Source organism: Thamnophis elegans, chromosome 1, assembly GCF_009769535.1.
Source record: "Thamnophis elegans isolate rThaEle1 chromosome 1, rThaEle1.pri, whole genome shotgun sequence".
Taxonomy (NCBI): domain Eukaryota; kingdom Metazoa; phylum Chordata; class Lepidosauria; order Squamata; family Colubridae; genus Thamnophis; species Thamnophis elegans.
In genome coordinates, this window is record NC_045541.1 from 112,294,265 (window position 1) to 112,314,234 (window position 19,970).

At 37.0% G+C, this 19,970-nt stretch overlaps 1 protein-coding gene across 1 annotated transcript in view; it reads right to left on the reverse strand.

Annotated features, from left to right (window-relative positions):
* The window catches only part of DCAF5 (DDB1 and CUL4 associated factor 5), a 41,752-nt gene that overhangs the window by 3,491 nt on the left and 18,291 nt on the right, over nucleotides 1–19,970 (reverse strand). Inside the window, exons 6-8 of the mRNA XM_032227818.1 lie at nucleotides 17,375–17,588; nucleotides 8,904–8,970; nucleotides 5,491–5,618 (exon numbers count right to left, since the gene is read on the reverse strand). Of these exons, the coding sequence (XP_032083709.1) occupies nucleotides 5,491–5,618; nucleotides 8,904–8,970; nucleotides 17,375–17,588 (409 nt within the window). The remainder of the gene's footprint in view (nucleotides 1–5,490; nucleotides 5,619–8,903; nucleotides 8,971–17,374; nucleotides 17,589–19,970) is intronic.

Sequence of the window (19,970 nt, forward strand, 5' to 3'; positions counted from 1 at the left end):
TTAGAATTACTAAATTACATTTGGTGTAGAACTCAGATTTTGAGATTGTTAGTCAGAAATAAAGTCTAACATAGCATCTCTATAATGAATGAAATCTTCAAATTACTTGTACATGCTAGAAGCAGTAAAATTGCTGCAAGTATTTATAGTTAGAACCAATGTGGTACACATTAGATAATCCCCTACTCTAAAGCAGAGATATAGTCTATCTCTATAGTTATCTCCATAGAAACAAAGGTCTATGAATATTTTGATTCTCATTAAAATATACATTAGCAATACTTCAGTCTTTTTCCTTCTATGCAATTGACAAGTTACCATTGGCATCAATATTCAATTCAACACTGCCCTCCTGCTGTCAACCTTTTCCAACTTAAAACAGTTTTTCTTAATAGATTAAATTCCTTAGCAATATTGCTCTGCAAGAAAAGTTCTCTATCATCTTCTTTGCTGTTTGCTGCATACTCCATTTGTTTCAAAGCTCTTCTGAAAATATTGCCTTTCACTGACAACTTTTGTTAGAAAACCCTTCCATCAAGCCAAACCAAATTTATTATTCAAAGTCAAATAGGGCAAGAACTTAATTTTGTTTTCTTTTACATTAGATTAAAACAAAACTACCTTAATATGCTGTCTAAAATTAAACATAAGCTCTAGATAGATTTGCTTAGGAAGAAATTATTACAATTGTGAAAAGTCCTGATGTAAATTAGATTTAACTATATATCTTTTCTCCCCTTATCCCAGGTCTTTAATTTATTTGCTTTAATATCTTTTTCTGTGATCTGCATAATATTATAATGCTTACTAGAATAGTAAAAGATATGGAGTGGGATAAATATGTAACATTAAAAAAAATCAAAAGGTGGTAGAAAGGCCTCATCTTTGGAACTCAGGTGATGAAGAAGTTATAAAAGAATAGGCCACACTTTCCTCTGTTAGACTAGATTGGTACAGAAATTTGAGAGGCGCCAATAGTTGAGCTATTTTGTCTGAAAAGTGATGATAATAATAAAGTTTCTATTATTATAGTGTTTCTTTCACATGGTTAATTGGTTTATAAATCAGAAATATAGTTATGTTTGATCAGGCACATGCTGGGAACCTAAAGAAATTCCCTTTTCAAAGGAATTATCTAGCAGATTGAGAACAGCCCACAAACAGTGATAGGCTGCAACAAAAGCAGTACAAGATGTTTTTTGTGCCTTATTTTTTAATCTTTTTGTAACATGGACAAAAGGGTAAGGGTCTGGTGAGACCTATTGGCTCCTTCTGAAAAAAATGGATTTAAACACATAAAATAAATTATATATAGTTTTACCCAGAAACCAATTATCAGATACAAAATAGCAGTAGAGTCCTTCAGGTTTTCGGGTTCTATAATTCCCAGGACTTGCAATGAACACTTAATATTAAAACCATCATTAAAAAGGCAAAACAAAGAATGTTCTTCCTGCATCAACTCAGGAAGTTCATACCGCCCCATGAGCTGTTGACCGTTATACAGAGGAATTATTGAGTCTGTCACTTGCACTTCTATAACTGCCTGGTTTGGAACAGCAACCAAACAGGGCATGTACGGACTCCAACAGATAGCTAAGACTGCAGAAAGAACAGTTGCAACCAGCCTGCATTCCATAGAAGAACTATATATTAAGTGGGTCAGAAGGAGGGCTGAGAAGGTAGTTACAGACCCCTCACATCATGGACATAAACTGTTTCAAATCCTCTTGGAATGACATTACAGGGGACTATATGCCAAACTAACTAGACACAGGGACAGTTTTTTCCCCTCGCACCATCAATCTGCTTAACACTTAATTCTCACAGTACTGTCTAATGTGCATGTCTATTTACCCATGTAGTATGGCTATAGTATTATCTTCTTTAATCCCCCCCACTTACTGGCATGATGATGATGATGATGATGATGATGATGATGATGATGATTCTGTTACCCTGCATGTGCACTGAGAACTTCTGCACCAGAGACAAATTCCTTCTGTGTCTAATCACACTTGGCAAAATAATGTTTTCTATTCTGTTCTATCCCCTATCCTAGTAATTTTTTATTAGTTTTTTAGATTTAACTGACTTTTTTATTAGTCAGTTAAATCAATAACAAGACCATAAACTTTTCAAGGTATAATAATTTAAGCAGTGTGATTAGTTGAAATCCACAAACATTTTTGGAGTCAAGAATCCATAAATTACTTTCTTGCTAGTGTGTATTATTGAATGAAAAGCTACATTTTACTCAGAGGTTCGTGAAAACAAAGTTGCAATCTTTTTTCCATCTAAGATCATGGATCCCCAGAAATCCTATCCGTGGCCCTCACATTAGAACTCCTGTATTATACCAAGTACATTCATGCACAAAAGATTCCGAGATGAATCATCCCAATGGACAGTATCCAGTATTCAATAGGCTTTAAGGTCACATTTTTCCTTTGATAAAAATTGATGGAAACATATTTATTCTGGAAAATAAAATGCTATACAATATACTTTCTTCAAGAATCCATACTCGGCCAAAAAAAAATTATTATAAAATATGCAAGTATGAGTAATAAACTAGAGGAAACCAATCAGACAAATTAGAGTTTGTAATTGACTACAGTTTAAGCCAAAATGACCTCAGTAAAATGGGCTCTAAATAGAGTTTTGAAACTTGTCTGGAAATTAGGAAACAGAGATTAATTGAAATTAATTCATGTGGATCTTAGTCAGAAAACTTGCTTGGCAGAATTCAGACAGGAATACAAGGCTGTCTTTCCTCAACTTAGCATAAATCATGACAGTTTGAGTGCTGGACATAGATAGGTAAGAGTAAGAATGAAGTCCTACCTACCCTGAAGCTCACTGGATGACTCATTCTCAAAATGCCTGTGACATATGACTCAGATTTGTCAAAATGAACTGATTCTAAACACCTTGGAGGAAGCTAAAGATAAGACTGTAGGACCAAGGCTCTACAGTACTGACTTGCTCCAAACACAGAAAATACGAGAGTGAATTAGTGACCTTTTGAGAGCTTTCTGCAACAAAATGTCATTTTAATGGATGTGGATTAATGTACATTCAAAGTGACAATAAAGTTATTCTATTCTAGTCTATTAGTTCAGATAGTTTGCAGTATTTGTTTTATAACTCATGTTTTACTATATAAACATGCAAGGCAGTTTACAGTTAGAATACATCTAGAATGGTTATGATAAAACCAGTAAAATTAAAAGTAAATTAGTGATTACAATCTTAGTGAAAGAAATGCACTTTCCATTTTTTTTAAAATACTTGGAGAATGGCACCCAACTATACCTCTCTGAGGAGCACATTCCATAGCCTGAGAGGCACATTAGGAGAAGCTGTTCTTCTCTGTACCTGGTAGATGAGCCTCTGGCAATGGCTTTATCTTCAAAAGGGTGTCTCCTGCTGAACTAAATAACGGGGGTTGGTTCATAAAAGGAGAGTGAGATAGTCCTTCGAAAGTCAACTTCTAAGCCCGTGATGGCGAACCTATGGCGCGCGTGCCACTGATGGCACGCGGCACCATTTATCAGGGCACACGTGGCATTGCCCTGTCAGCTGGTCAGTGTGCATGCGCACGCTGGCCAGCTGACTTTGGCCTTCTTTTGAGGTCGTTTTTTGCCCTCTGGAGGCTTCAGGGAAGCCTCCAAAGAGCGAAAAACCAGCCCTATGGGCAAACCAGAAATTCAGAAATGGACTTCCAGTTTGCTCGTAGGACTGTTTTTTGCCCTCCGGAGCCTTCAGGAGGCTTCCCTGAAGGCTCCGGAGGTCGAAAAACAGCCCTACGGACAAACTGGAAGTCGTCATTCCTGAACTTCCTGGTTCCCCATAGGTCCGTTTTTCGCCCTCTGGAGGCTCCAGGGAAGCTCCTGAGGCCCCCAGAGGGCATCCAGGGAGGCAGGGGAGGCTGTTTTCGCCTTCCCCAGGCTCCTAGAAAGCCTCTGGAGCCTGGGGAAGGCAAAAAAAGCATGGCAAAAACGGGTGGTGATGGTGACTGTCGTGCGCATGTGCATGCACTGGGGGTGTGGCTCACAACTCACGACACCCCCTGTGCTCCCTCCGCTTTTGACATGGCAGCCAGAAAAGGTTTGCCATCACTGTCCTAAGCTATTTAAAAGATAAGCAGGAATCTGCCAACAGCCAAGATCTTTGGGTGCAGGCCTTATTTGATCCTTGCATTTCATACCAGTATAGCACATTTGTGATGATTGCACATTTTTCAATAATTGCACATTCTTGATAGTTTTCAAGGATGAAAAAGATGTTACAGCAGTCAAGATAGGATGTCTAACACTTGGATAACATCATTAGATTAATGTTGATATACTGTTCCAAGGTGATTTTTCAAGAGGCAACTGGACTTTCTGGTTTTCCTTTCAGTTGCCTCTTCAAAAAGCACCTTTGGGACAACCATGACCTGGATGACTGAGAATCTCTACAGACATTGATATACTGTAGTTACGTCATTGTGCAAAGCTTATTATCACAGCTTCTAGTTGTGTATCTAGTGACTATTAAGGATCCAGGAGGATCTGCTCTTTCAGGGGAAATGCGAACCTATCCAAACCACAAGTCACCAATCCATTTTCTTTTCCTTACCAATAGCACCTGCATCTTTTCTAGATTTATTTATAGCTTATTCACTCTTATTTAGCCAGCATTAAATGCTCCTTATGGCTAGAGATAAAATCACCTTTTTGCATATGCAATCTCTCAAACTCTTCTGAATTATTAACATTTCATATATCAACTTTTTAATAGCTTTTTACTAAATATATAGGGAGAAATGATAACTTACTGTTGAGCAATAAACACTTAGAGACATCATAAGCAGTTTCACCCATTATGGATTGCTTATGGATTTGAAAAGATCAAAATGTGTTTATTTGTTTAGAATATTTTATGCCCTCATTTTAACAGCTAAAAACAATGTATAGAAATACTAAAAACCCACCAATTATAAAAACAAAATAATTACCATCATTTTTATTACTATTAATTTGATTTGTACGGCCTCTATCTTATCTATGCAACTTTGAACTGCTTACATCTAAAACTATCAGATAAAAGCAAATGAAAAACCAATATTGGAACATATAAAAAATACCGACAATCAGTTTAAAAAACAACAGAAAATTAGAATCTGTGGCAGAATTCACCTTACATCATCTCAACACACCATTGCTGAATCCCCAGGCATGGCATGAGCTCTGTCTTCGGGGCCTTTCTAACGGCTGGGAGGGTCAGGCTCAATGTAAGGTCCAGGGGGATGATATTCAATAAGATGGATGCCACAGAAGAAATCTCTTTTTCTGGGATCTACCAGATAATCCTCTTTTGTAGATAGGTCCCATAACATGTCACTCCTGCTACTTAAAGCAGGAGAGACATGTTATTTTTAACCAATTAAAAACAAACTAAAAATCATGACTATGGAGAAAAAGCAAACCACCACAAACTCACCTTTATAATTTTTTCCACACCAGAAGAGCAGATCATATACGTGTGAGGATTAAATCGGACTTGGTTCACAATTGAACGGTGACCTTTCAGCACCATGAAGGCTCCATTAACCACTCTGCCAATTCCACCTGGAAAGAGAGAAAAAAAAGGCAGAACTGTGTGACTTTTTATAAACAGGCTTGATTGTATTGCCAGTGGAATATGCCTTCTTAATATAAACAAGCACTACAATGTGTCACAACCTTGAAAGTGACTGGTGCCATAACTCCATCCTGGGTTTAATTCCTCTCCCAATGGTATGTCATAGCAAATTACAAGATTTACATTTTTTCAAGCCACATTCTGCATCAGTTCCCCCATATTATCCTTTGGAAATATTCCGAATCAACACCACATTGGTTTCAGCAGTTTAGTCAAGAGAAATAAGACAGTAGCTCAGAGGTGTGTTCTTACAGGTTCATCCGAACCGATAGTGGTATGGCGGCCTGGGCCACTGGAATCGGCAGCGACCCAGGTCTGCCATGTCCCCAAACCACTTCTTCGGTCACCGCCATTGCTGCCGCCATCTTGTTTTTGAGTTTTGTACATGTGCAGAATAATTTTAATTGAACTGTGCATACGCACATGCAATGAAGCGCATGCACGAGCAAACTGGCAGTAAAGCCGGCCAGAACCCCCCCCTGCAGTAGATATGTGTAATTTGTTAAAATGCATAAATGCATAATGACAACATACAACAACCTCTGACAAGGGCCACATTTGCCTACTTGAACAGATAGTTTTATTCTATATGTAAAATAAAACCTGTTATAATCTAAGCTAACATTGCGTAACATGCAAACATTGCTTTAGATTTGGTATCAAGAGAGAGGGAGACCTGCTTTTGATGCTGAGAACAGAGTACTAGAAGTACATGCTGTTGTCATAGGAAGGGGAGTGGGGGGTGAGTTAAGCATGCTAGCATTCACCTCTTGTTGTTGAGAACATGGTTCTACAAAAAGATACTGTTGAAAGCAGGAGGTGCAGATAATGAGCGAATGATAATTTGATAATAAGGAATAGTACTACTCCTTGACTGGCAACTTGTTGCTTCCCAACTATGTTAATAGACCTCTGTATGAGATGACTAGGCTGAGCCTGAGGGGAGGGGTCAAATGTGTCATCAGTCATGAGTCCCTGCTTACTCACAAGAGATCTAAGTCCAGCCCACCTTCAATTCCTTTCTTTTCTTAACTCCCTCTTCTTTCTTAACTCTCTCTCCTTTGACTGTTACGGTAGTAGTTCAGATTCTTATAGAGAGCTTAAACTTGCAATAAATCTTTACTCTCATTTGAACTGCCTGAATATCCTGACTTCCCTGGCTCTTGACACTCCCTGGTCAAGACTTAATCTTAAATGATTTAATTAATTAGTGGATTTTATATGATCTAATATATCTATTCTTTTTATTGTGAAGTAGTTACTTCTCTGGTATTCCGTTAGTCCCTTAAAAGTTAGTGCTCCCCAGATTTTAATGAGACTACTTTGTACTTCTGTATAGTCTAAAATTTAAAATATTTATTTATTCTGCCTTTATTATTTTCAAGTGGGAAACATAATATTCCCTCCTACTATTCAACTGTCATTCTTTTATTATAGTTATTATTATTGATAGCAATTATGCAAATCCTATCATTGTTTTTTGTCTTCCATGTAGAACAGGTGTGTATCAACAGTGGGGAGCCTCTATTAAGGAATAATAAGTGGGGAATTGTTACGGATACATTTTCCATTAGGGAAACTCAGCCTCCATGTATATGTCATTTTTAGTCTAAAGAAACTGGCTTCCCCATTGACTTTGCTTGTTGGAAGGTCACAAAAGGTGATTGCATGACCTTGGGACACAGCAATGGTCATAAATGTGAACCAGTTTTCAAGCATCTGAATTTTGATCACATGATGCTGCGGATGTTGCAAAGATTGTGAAAAACAGTCACAAGTCACTTTTTTCAATGCTGTTGTAACTTTGAATGGTCGCTAAATGAACTGTTGTAAGTCAAGGACTACCGGTAATTATAGAAAGGAGGAATGTCTTCCTAGTTTACAGCATGGTTTTAACACGAACAAGATAAGCAATAAGAAAAGTTCCAAACACCAAAATACTTCATTTTAATACTATGAATTGAAAGCAAACAACAGTCTAACAATTTAGGACCCTGAGAGCCATCATAATAAATTGTTTGAAGTATACAACAGTCACTTTGGAATCATGTGAAAACCCAGAAACTTTGCTGTTCCTGCCAAAAATGAATGGGGTTAAGGGAAGAGAAGAAAAATACTGCAGAAAGAAATTAAAACAAGTTCCAGAATGTTGGTTAGTTTAATAATGAGGTCCCAATAGGGCATAGCATATTTCTGCTAGTAGTTCAAATTAAGAAGTTGAAACTGAGAAGACAGTTTGAACAGTTTGAAACTTGAATGTACAAGGCAGACTTCAAAATGTCTGGGATTATTTATAAGTATGGAACATCAGCAAGCAAAAGGTATGGAAACAGAGGCACAAAAGAAAATGCAGAGAGATACAAATGCAGCAAGTAGGTATTAAGATAGCAATGCATCCTGTATTGCACAGAACAATACTCTATATGGAAACATCTTCTGCGGTTCTGAAGAATCATATTGATCTTCTTTAAATAAAAGAACTACGTACAAGAAGGGGGGGAAAGGTGATGAAGTATTCCAGCAATGGTCTGTATCAGAACATATGGAACACCTGATTAAAATCTTCAGTAGTATGAGAGATAATGTGCCGTATATCCTTCTAAATTTGTATTTATGCAAATAGTTAGCAAAAGAAAACACCAATAGAAGTTCTTGACCATAAAACAATTAATAATTTCAAGATTTTTTTTTAAAATGTTGCTACCACAAATCCAGATCATTTGTGGTTAAGTATGACATAATATTATTTGATCAGTCTGATCAAAAGAAAACATAAAGCTTCAATGCCCCGGGGAGTGCTGGATTTTTATCTCAAAACTATCCTGGATATTATTAGTCATGTTGCTTCCTCAGAGTACAAAAAGAATATCAAATGGTACAACCCATTTGGCTTAACTGATGTTTAATTGTAGATTAAGAATTTGTTAGAATGAAAACAAGTCCAAACAAACTACAGATTGCAGATATGCTATTTTGACTGCGGAAGTGAAAAGGTACGGTATTTATTAAGGTTTACAAAGGAAAGTAAAATGCTTCATATGACTTTTAAAGAAACTCCTTCCTTATTATTGCATTTTAGAATGTGAAATTATTCCCATGACCACCTCAATGGATAATTTTCTTATCAATCTTCCATGTTATACATTAATTCCAAATTACAACATTCCTTACATTTTTATTGAGAACAAGTTCAGTAGATTCCATACACTCACCAGCTTCAGGATCTGGAGGAATTCTCCACATGTATAAATTGAAGTCATCAGACCCCGAGAGAATGTACTATTAGAAATCAAAATATTATAAGTTACAAGAAAAAGACTATTAAAATACATGCACATGAATAATATAATTTAATTATATACTACGGCTAATGCATGTTTTGTGCTTTGTTCAATTTAATATTATTGGCAGATTAAATACTGAAAATATAAAGGTTACCTAAAAAAAGATTACAATTCTACATATACACAATGATTTAGAAGTGCCATTGAAATTATGAGAATGTCTCCCTAAATGTATTGATTCTATTTTGGGTACTCTTTACCATACTTTACTTGTACAATAACTTTTCATATGCTACAAGCTTACATTTATAAAATTCTATTACCCCATTTATAAAGGAATTCCCAGGAAGATCTCTAGCTCAGTGACAGAGTAAATATTTTGTCTTAAGAAGATCCCATGTTTGAGGGCAAGGTTAAGAACAGTGCCTATTATTTTCAACTACAGTTAGACTGATTACTGCGTTATATGGTTTAATGATCTGACAGGGTATCAAGTCTTTGAAAAACAACTTCCTATTGTTTCTTGTATCACATCCAAATTACATAATGATATATATAATTTCCCAAATGTTGCAATCATTATACACACACACACACACACACACACACCAAAAGAGGGTTATCACAATGTATTTTATAACCCATCATGACTTTATTATAAAATGTTAAGGGATATATTTCAGAATTTCATGCTGTGTTGCTAACAGCCTGAGGACATTTCTCATGGGATATTAATATTAGAGTCAATAATGCTGTATGATGCTTAGTGGTGGACTTAACATATCCTTCATGTTTTCATCCATATTGGTAAAATTATTACTGGCTCAAGTCAATAAAACAAAACAAAACAAAAGCAATGATTGTCTCAGCAATGGTGAAATCTTACTTAAAATGTAAGCAATTCTAAGCAAGCAATTGTTTGATGGCATGTCTGCTCAGAAACATTGGAGACTGATTTCTTCTGTTTGCAACATTTTGAAATATCTAGTGTTTTCAACCTATAATTGGTGCAAACAAATTTTTACATATTTTTGAATAACTTATAAATCTTACAAAACATAAAAATAGCACTTGTGTTGTAAAACAAATGCAATCTGTTGTTTAAAAAAATTAGGGTGCCTTTAAATTTTATGCGGAGCTTTACCCTAAATTATCTCATTCAGTACATTCTCTGAATAAAAAGTTATCAGGTCCCTGATAATGATAATTTCTTTAAACTAAACTACTGATCTACTTAACAGGAAAAAAAAGGAAAGAAATGCACAATTGCACTTAGAGACGAAGAATTTGCAAACATTGCAGAACTGTGAAGCTGTTAATGTACTAGATATTTACTGCTTCAACTGAAGATTAAACAGTATTAAACAGTAGTTTAACATAGAGTTACTTTATTCCATATGCTATTCCGCTCTGGAAAAAATGGTTTCTACCCCAGACCTTGTCAAGATTTAAACCCAACGCATCCCCACTTTTATTAGACTATTATTAAACTGATTATTTTCTTTCAAGTAGAACTTCGGATTTCTCTTGTAAGAAGAACTTTTTTAGAAGTATTAGAAAAACTATGTAAAGGGTATATTGGATAAATAGCACTAAAGTACCAGTAACTTTGGACAAATGCCACCCTGATGATATCTTTTTGCAATAATGCACAGAATCTGGTAGTAGAGAGTGAATATAGCTAGACCAGGGTTTCTCAGTAATTTAATACATGTGGATTTCAGTTCTCAGAATTCCCCAACCAGCATGCTAGGTAGCAGGGGTGTCGCAGCAGCCTATTGTCTGGATGGTTACCCGCTGGCTATGCCTACTCCTGGTTTAGTGAAGGGGGGGAAAGTTGCAATACATCATGTGATGACAATGTGACAACACAAGTTTGACACCCCTGCTAACTAAGGAATTCTGAGAGTTGAAGTCCACATGTCCAGAAGTTGCTAATGTTGAGAAATACTGACTTAGACTGATAAAGTATACTGAGGACACCTATCACGAAGACTCTTTCCCAAAGTTTTACAAACATGCCACTAATTGTAGTGTAACAGAAATTAATGTCCCCAAAGGTATTCAAATCCAGGCAGATTCTCCAGGGAGAGATAGCATTTGGAATTGTGCCTGAAGAAAAATGAGTGCAAGAGAAGCTGATAAAACAAATAGATCACACATTAACTACAATTAATAGCCACTATTCCAGTTGTACCTTTTTGGAACAACCAAAGTATGCCTGTTTTAGCAATGTGAGATAATAGCAATAGCAATAGCAATAGCAGTAGACTTATATACCGCTTCATAGGCCTTTCAGGCCTCTCTAAGCGGTTTACAGAGAGTCAGCATATTGCCCCCAACAATCTGGGTCCTCATTTTACCCACCTCGGAAGGATGGAAGGCTGAGTCAATCACTTTTCTGCTACTTTTAACATATGTGTAAAATTGTGAATTCAAGCATTGGGCTGATTAAAAATATCCCAAACTTGTTTCTGAGCAAAATTCGTAAACAATCATTCTTCATCAATGATTAGTTTTAAAAAAAAAGGCTGGGGTGGAGTGAAGAATTGGCTTCCAGACAACCAGCTGCTGATTCAGAAATTTGCCTTACATGGAAGAAATTCCCAGGCGTGGTTAATAACTGCGGCATGAAACATCAATCCCAGAACAATAAACAATGTCTCAAATGTTTAGAATGAGCCATCCTACTGCAATTGCATGGGATACCTTGTGGCTCCCTCCCACTTCTGTCTCCAAAGTTACTTTATACTAGTATCTTATGCAAACTAAAATATGGGGAGAAATAGCTACCGTAAGTAGTATGATCTTATAACATTTCTTTCTACATTTTTCTTGAGGAAAAATTCAGCCTCCTGTCCTTTTTCTATTTCCTTCATTTTTGTGGAATGCAGAATAATAACCATGCTCCTCACCACAAGCAAAACAAAAAACAAAAAAACCCCATTTTTCTGTGGCCACGATTTTTCTGATTTATTTTTCTCTGAAAATAAGCCCAGAATGGAGGATTTTGTGTAAGACTCCAAGGTAATCAAAGACTGCCATACTAAAGTTAAGATTCTTAACAGAGTTCTTTGGATGAAAGGCAAAAAGTAAAAATGTTGAAATATATTTAATTATAAAAGTTAATTAAAAATTATATGGACAACTACCTTTTTTAGTCTCCCCCTCACCAAATTTCTATTTATGTTGACTTTTTCTTAATGAAAGATCCCACCATTTCGCAATCACATTTAAAATAAAGTTTGTGGGTATTGCTGGTCTTAACACGAAGAGAGATTCAGAGAGACTCCAAAACTGAAACACACACAAACACACAAGCACACACACACACACACACAGAGCACATGTCATGCTAAACCAGAATTATAGCAATCTGTAATTTGCTATGAGCTTTTGCATTTAGCGTATTTTTAGCCATCTTCATTCTTCCTAGCAGCTAAACTAAAAATCAAAAGTTTGCTGTGACACAAAAAAACCCATCAGGAATGTATTTGTTTCCCATGGGCAAACCAGGAGTTGCAACAAGCTCAATCATACCATTCTGGCTAGTAAAATAAGGACAACAATTCTAATTCTAACTTCTGTCCAATATAGCTGCTCACAATATGGGGATGAATGCTACCACACTGGCATGTATCTTACAAGAATTTAGGATTTACCAAAGTCCTCGACTATATTTGATATTTGTTCAGAGATATGCCCTTCTACATTGGGAGGCAAAGGATGTACCTTCAACAATACATTCATGTGTGATCAATTTCTCTATTTTCTTAGAACAAAATGTATTTGTATATCACTAGATTAAAGATAATAAGTAAACCGTTTCAGTGCCAAATTCAAAGGATGTTTCAGTATATTAACCTTGAGCTCCAAGAAGCCTTTTCTTCTCCTGCGCTTTGATAGGCAGAGAGGAGAACAGATATTACAGATGTTAAAAAGGTCAACTATGCAGACTTGTTGGCCTGAATGAGGTAACTAACAGATTTAGACTCTGCATCCAGAAGTTATGCCAGAAAATAAGAGAAGCAAATAAGGAAGTCAGGAATTAGGTAAATCTGCATCCAAAACAGGAACCATTTTAGCACTTCCTATTTAAGAGTTCCTGACGGCCAGCTTACAAGAAAAGAGACAGTTCAGATTCTGTGACTTTGTCAGCTGGACAGCAATTAAACAAGGCAACAAATGAATACATGGCACCTTTAAAATATGGAACCTCTGCTTGAAGAATATGGGTATCAGAGCTGCAGTGCATCCAAGATTGACAGCTAAGCTAAATGAAAGCTAAAACCGAAGTAAAATAGTGGCTTAAGTCAAGTTATCGATTCTGTCTAGATCTCTGATTAGATTTCCTTCCTAGTATATATAATTTTATAACCACTGGAGTTTTTTAGTAGTTTTTTAACCACTGAAGTACAGGCTGCCATCTCTATTATTAAGGACCCTTAATCTTTGCAATTTCTAACTCAACTAGCACAATAATGAGCAAAGTGTCCTCAATTTGGTCATTTTCATGGACTTTCAATAACCTTACAACATCCAGTTTTTCCTTTAATCAGCTTCTCAGTTTTAATTCATGAATTTAGAGATATAGCTAAATGATAAGACATAGTATTTTCATTATTTTTCTTCCCTCTAAAGCAGTGGTCCCCAACCTTTTTATCGCCGCGGACCAGTCAGCCTTTGATAATTTTACCGTGGCCCGCTGAGCGCGCGCAGGGGTCGGGGGGCGAAAATGGGGGAATACAAACATACTTTTTAAATCCACCTTCCCAATTCAACACCTGAATCATATCCCACCTTCCATTTTGTATGTAGATTTTAAGGAATAAACAGCTGAATTAATCAAGGTCAAAGATAAAAAGAGCAAGGGCAAAATTAAATAAGCCAGAGGATAGCAATGTAAAAAGAATACAGTATTAAGCCCATTCACTCTATCTAAGCCCCCCCACCTCACAAGGTTGTCGTGGGGGAAATAGGGGGTGGGAGTATTAGGTATCTTCACTACCATATATAAAAGGAGATACTATCTTAAATAACAAAGTGGGCCCCCACCTCCAAAATATACTAAAAGAAAAAAGATTCCATGTGCTCAACTAATTTTTTTTTAAATCATCACTATATTATGGACTACAGACATATATATATATATATATATATATATATATATACACACACACACACATATATATACATACATGCATATATACATACCGTACGTATGTACGTACGTATATATATAATGTCCAAATAACAGGAAAAGCGCTTCAAGGACCAAAGTATATTCCTTTTTTGCAGCCTTAAGAGAACTCTCGTTTTTTGAGGCTCAGAACCAGGCATTCTCGTGGGCTGCAAAAAGGAAACGCGACCCGGGAGGGCAGCCTCCAAGAGTCCATATCGCCAATAACTACGCGTGGGGGGAAAGGAAATGTGTTTTGTGAGGAAGAGAAAGAGCGCGCTTCACCGATGCCCGTTGGCGAAATTTTGGAAGAGAGGCAAGAGACTTCAGGCACCGAGCCCCCACCCCTGGCTGCGGCAACTGGAGCGGGCGGGAGGCAGGGAAGGGGTGGGCAAGACCGCCGCTTTTCCACCGTGCGCTGCAATAGCGGCAGCGGCGGCCTGAATCTGGCGCCAAAATCGCGCACCCCCATCTCCCCTCAAAAGACCCCCCCCCCGCCCTCGGCTGCCCGACGTTCTCTCTCTCTCTCTCTCTCTCTCTACCTCTCCCGCCGTTCCTTCTCACAAGCCAAGGCCGGGCGGGAAAAAGAAGAGAGCGGCCTCCAAGGGCTCCGCTTCCAGCGCATGGTCCGCCCCCTCCTCGCCTCGCTTCCAGGCGAGCCGACTGAGGCGAGAAAGGAGAAAGAGGCGGAGGCGTTCACTGAGGGGACGGCTGACTCGGGGAGGGGGCGGAGGTGGTGTAGTAGCGGGGGATTCTTCCTCTTCGCCTCACTTGCTCCTGTGCTTCCGCGCAGCTCCCCCCCTCCGGCGACGGCGCTGCATGAGTGAAGAGTCGGCCGTTGCATGGCCCCCGGCCGCTGCGCGGCCCGGTGCCAGGTACTCCACGGCCCGGCACCGGTCCGCGGACCGGGGGTTGGGGATCACTGCTCTAAAGGATCAGGGCTAACAATTTTTGTACTTAACCATTTCTAAATAAATAAAATAAAAAATTAAGTAATAAGTCCTAGGACCCCTAGGAAATTATTTCAGCCTTATAAAGTTCATCAATATTAGAAATAACAACACATACAAATCCATATATTATTATACATAACTGTTCATTATAGGCACATTTTCCCATTAAATAAAATATTAATTGTAAATTACTAATCTATCTTTACCAATGTATACTAATAGTCCATTGCTGCCCTCCACTGTCAACACAGAGAAATTTCAGCATTTTTCAAGAAAATGTTAACATGGCAGGAAATGGGGGGAACCACATATACATATATGCTGACTAAATCTTAATTAGGCACAATATAGATTGTTTTTAAGTATCAAAATGATAAGACATGTTCTTTTAGACACAAATATTTCTAGGGCCTCTGTGGAAAAGGAATGTAGGAACAGGCATCCATCTTAAATGGCTTTTCAGGATGTAGCACACACCAGAAATTCAGGAATTTCTACTGGGAATGCTCCCAATGACTGCTGCATTCCTGAAGTTCTGTACAAAAATAAAGTCAACAAAGGGGATTGGGTGGTGATGTAATGTCTGAGATATGCCCCAAGTCGGATAAAGCAAAGCAAAGCAAAACAAAATTAAAATACCCAGTCATACACAGCATATATTAACCCTTGCTTGAAAAAGTAACCCACCAGAGAATTTTGTGATCGGGGACTTACAGATATGTGGCATTCCTGAATGTCACTATTTTTTGCAGCATAATTCAAGTAGAACCGAAATTTACTTTCCATATTATTATTTTTATTTCTTACCTTTATTATTTTTAGAAATACGTAATAGAACACATCCAACACACCTTCCTCCTAATTTCCCCACAACAACAATCCTGTGAGGTTTTGTTTCTACGTTCTACAAATGTCTATAATTTTATTCTTCTATCTTTTGCTATATATTTTTAGAGGTATCAAGTTTATCATCCTTTAAAAATATTTTTTATCTATCTATCTATCTATCTATCTATCTATCTATCTATCATCTATCTATCTATCTATCTATCTATCTATCTATCTATCTATCTATCTATCTATCTATCTAATCTAGCTATCACTAGAGCTATAGCTATACCTATTATAATATTTTATAAGGAATAATGCATTTAAAACCTTTTTCTCCACAATATAATTTCCAGGTACTATTCCCCTTATTACTAATTAAATATTAATATTAGGATTTTGTAACCAACTGTCTTCTGAAAAATACAAAAAATGTTCTCACAATTTTATGAATGCACATATTACATGATAAGACAATGGCACTATGGTTCTCTTTCATCTAAGAAATATTCCATGATACTTAGTATTTAATAATTTATTGTTTAAATTGATTTACATATGGCAAGAAAACAGCCAAAAACCAGTGGGTGACCTTGGGTCAGTCATCTTCTCTCACGAGAAAGAAGGTGACTGGCAAACACTTCTGAAAAACCTTGCCAAGAAAACCTTGCCGCCTATCCCTGCCACCTGGAACAGGCCGAAAACGGGATGCGCGGAGGCGAAAAATGGTGTGTGCGGAAGCCAAAAATGGGATGTCCAGGGACGGTGATTGGTGGCGGCGGTGATGGGTAGCAGCAATCCCCAGAGTTTGTAACAGCTGATCAGCAGTATTCTGGGAGGCTGATCCAACTGCCAATCAGCTGCTCGTGCTAAATCAGGCTGTGCTAAAGCTGACCAGACTGCTCCAAAGAGGCAAATTTCTGGGAGGGAGGAAGAGGCCAAAGGGTGGGGGCTGGCGGGTAAGTGGGGCTTAGACAACATTCGCTCTATAAGATGGACAGACATTTCCACACACTTTTTGCGGGGAGGGGAGTGCATCTTGTAGACCAAAAAGTACGGTATATTATCTATGTGTGTATATTTTTTATAGCAGTTCTGAAAGGAAAGGAGATAAAAATAGGAGAAACACTGCATCTGCAGCAACTTTAAAGCAGAGCCTCAACAAGTCAGTTATATGTTAATAACTGTTCCAAAGCTGACATTATAAATAGTAAGATGTTTATCATTAACTACTAGTTAACTTATGTGGATGACTAACCACAATATGATTTAGCATGTTGTGAGAACTATGTCACTAAATATTATCTATATTGATCTAGATCTATTATTTTACACACAAGGAAATCTTACAGTATTCTACATTATATTCTCAAGCAGTCTTAAAATATCTTAAAATGCCTCTGTATAACTCTTGGATTTTAGGAATTAATGTCTCTTACCTGATCACGATCTCCTGCAAAACAGCAGCTTTTCATGGTACAAGAGTTAAAATAACCCTGGTTGTCAAACTGGAAGACAGGCAGACGGGAATGGATGTCATAAAGGACTGGTGGCAACCGACGCCTGAGAGCAAGCAGCTGCGTTCCATTGCTGTTAAATCTCACACTCATGGCACTCTGAAGTGACAGATTCCCGCCATACCGGAGCAAGGAACTAGGAAACAGGAAACAAAAATGAATTAAAATGAGCTGCGACAAGTCAGCTGTCACCAAGGTGGTCTCTATCATTAGCATTGGGGTTCAAAGACGGCAGAGTGTCTGATGTGCTGTTTTGTAACAACATAATTTGGATACTGTAGCCAGATTTCCTGTCCAATAAGATATTTGAGTAAGGATTACTTTAGCAAAAACATTTGGAACAAATTTCAAGTAACTGGTTATATTTTTACAATTTTATTTCAGGTGAGTCTAACAGCATAGAAATCCCCATGAAATAAAGGGGAGGAAGGTGATTTTAACCAATTTATTCTACTGACTGCAAAGCTGGGGTTGGGGATTCTAGCTGCAGTGCACAATCCGCTTAAAATAAGCACTGATTTAACCTGCGTTTCCTTCTAGTAAAAAATGAATAATGTTTTGATGTAAGAGATCATTTCCATGCATGTTTCTTCAAAGATAATCACTGTTGAATAAGACTTGCTCTCCCAAAGAAGTAAATTTAAGATTTTTGCCTTAAATGTAAAAACATTTTAAAATCTTTAAAATCTTAAAATGTAAGATTTTATACAGAAAAAGTGAATTTTTAGGAATAAGATAATTAGTTTGCTAAGTTTATATACCGCTTTTTGTTTTGGTGCTTATCATATTTATCACATTCAGTGTAATTGGGGAAGAAAAACCTAGTTTTGGACCAAAGGTTGCATGAATACAGTATCTGGAAACTTTTAAGATGTTTATGTTATAAAGTTCTTCATATTAAAATGCACTGTGGCTGAAGGTCAGAACAGAATTTAAAAAACTCAAATCCAGTAGCCTTGCACTATTCTCAATAAAAACATGAATGAACACTACTTGATTGTTATTGTTGTTTTCACTACTGAACTGCTTCATGTATAAGACTTGTCTCCGGGCAGGAAATAATTTCTTTGTAGAAACAGGAAACACATTTATAGTGTGACCTGCTACACAGGTATAAAAAAGATACACTTGGGCTATTGCTATACAAAAACTGGAGGAAGATACAATTATGTTGCCATTATTACACAGAAGACCTCCAAGGTCCCTTCCAGCTTTATTCTGATTAATTGATATTTAAATTTAAGTCCTTTAAAGTCTTTTGGGGAAGAAAGAATAGGCCTTAAAAAAGTCATTGGGCATTCAGGCAGTAAAGTAAAAAAAAAAAGTGAAACAATATAATTTGAAATGCAAGAATAGCTTTGTTATGTCGAAATAGGTTTCAACAATAGCTTGTGGGAACAAATGAAAACTCTTGTGTTTAAGAATCAATGGTTTCATTTCTAAGAAAAAAGATAAAAATTTATCTTCTTTTGGCAAGTGACATCATCTGGATTGTTTATTGAAGCTCACAAAAACAAAACACCACTAACAAAGGGCAAAGAGATTGGGACATGAAATGTCTTTAGTTGCTTTCATTATGTTATTCAATCTCATAATCATAATAACCTTTGGGTGAAAAGAAGGACAAAGAATATCTAGTGCTAAAGACCATGAATATAAAAGTCATCATACATAATGAAAAAAACCTGCCAACATTACAAAGTGTGGTAGTAATTTGATAAACGGTGTTAAGAACAGAAACAACCTTATGGAAAGTTACAGTGCAATGGTATAATGTTATTATATATTGTTTGAGTACTGGATGTGCCATCAAGTTGATGTTGACTGAATGATGACCTAGGTCTTCTGCATGAATAAGCTTATATGCTTTATTTATTTTCCATTCCTAATGAAATGAATTATTTTTTCTTTCAAATGCAAAATGAAATGTTTAAAGCTATGTCGTCTGTGAACACATGTTCCCCAATGATTAGTAATTATAAAGAAGGGGTCTTTATGGCATGATTTCCTGGAGTCTTTCAAAAAGTCACATGCTGGCTGGAATCCAATCTTATCTCAAACCATTGCCAAGATAGCTGAAACAGACAAAAAGTCATAAGGTGATGTAAACGCTCTAGCAATTCTGAAGGGTAACAGCCAGTATCTTCTAGCAAACAAGATTCATAGTACACTTTAAAGACCACATTATCATTTAACCACAGGATATTCAGACAACTTTTTTTGGGGTGAAAAGTTCCATAATTGCTTTGTCTAAACCTTCTGAGAGAAATCATGCAGAAGCTGGGATATGGTCAATTATGATAATAGTTTCATACATTCTCATGAAACAGCATCATGTTACATTTGTATTTCAAAGGTAGAGAGGCCAGAACCCAAATGTATTTATGTGTGTCAAAGTTTTAAAGAATAAACTAAATATCTTAAAGAAGCTATTCATTTTACCTCTTAACTCCCCATCTTCCCAGTCCTAACTGTAAGTGCTTACTGGGGAAGGAGTTGTTGAACCACTGCAGAACAG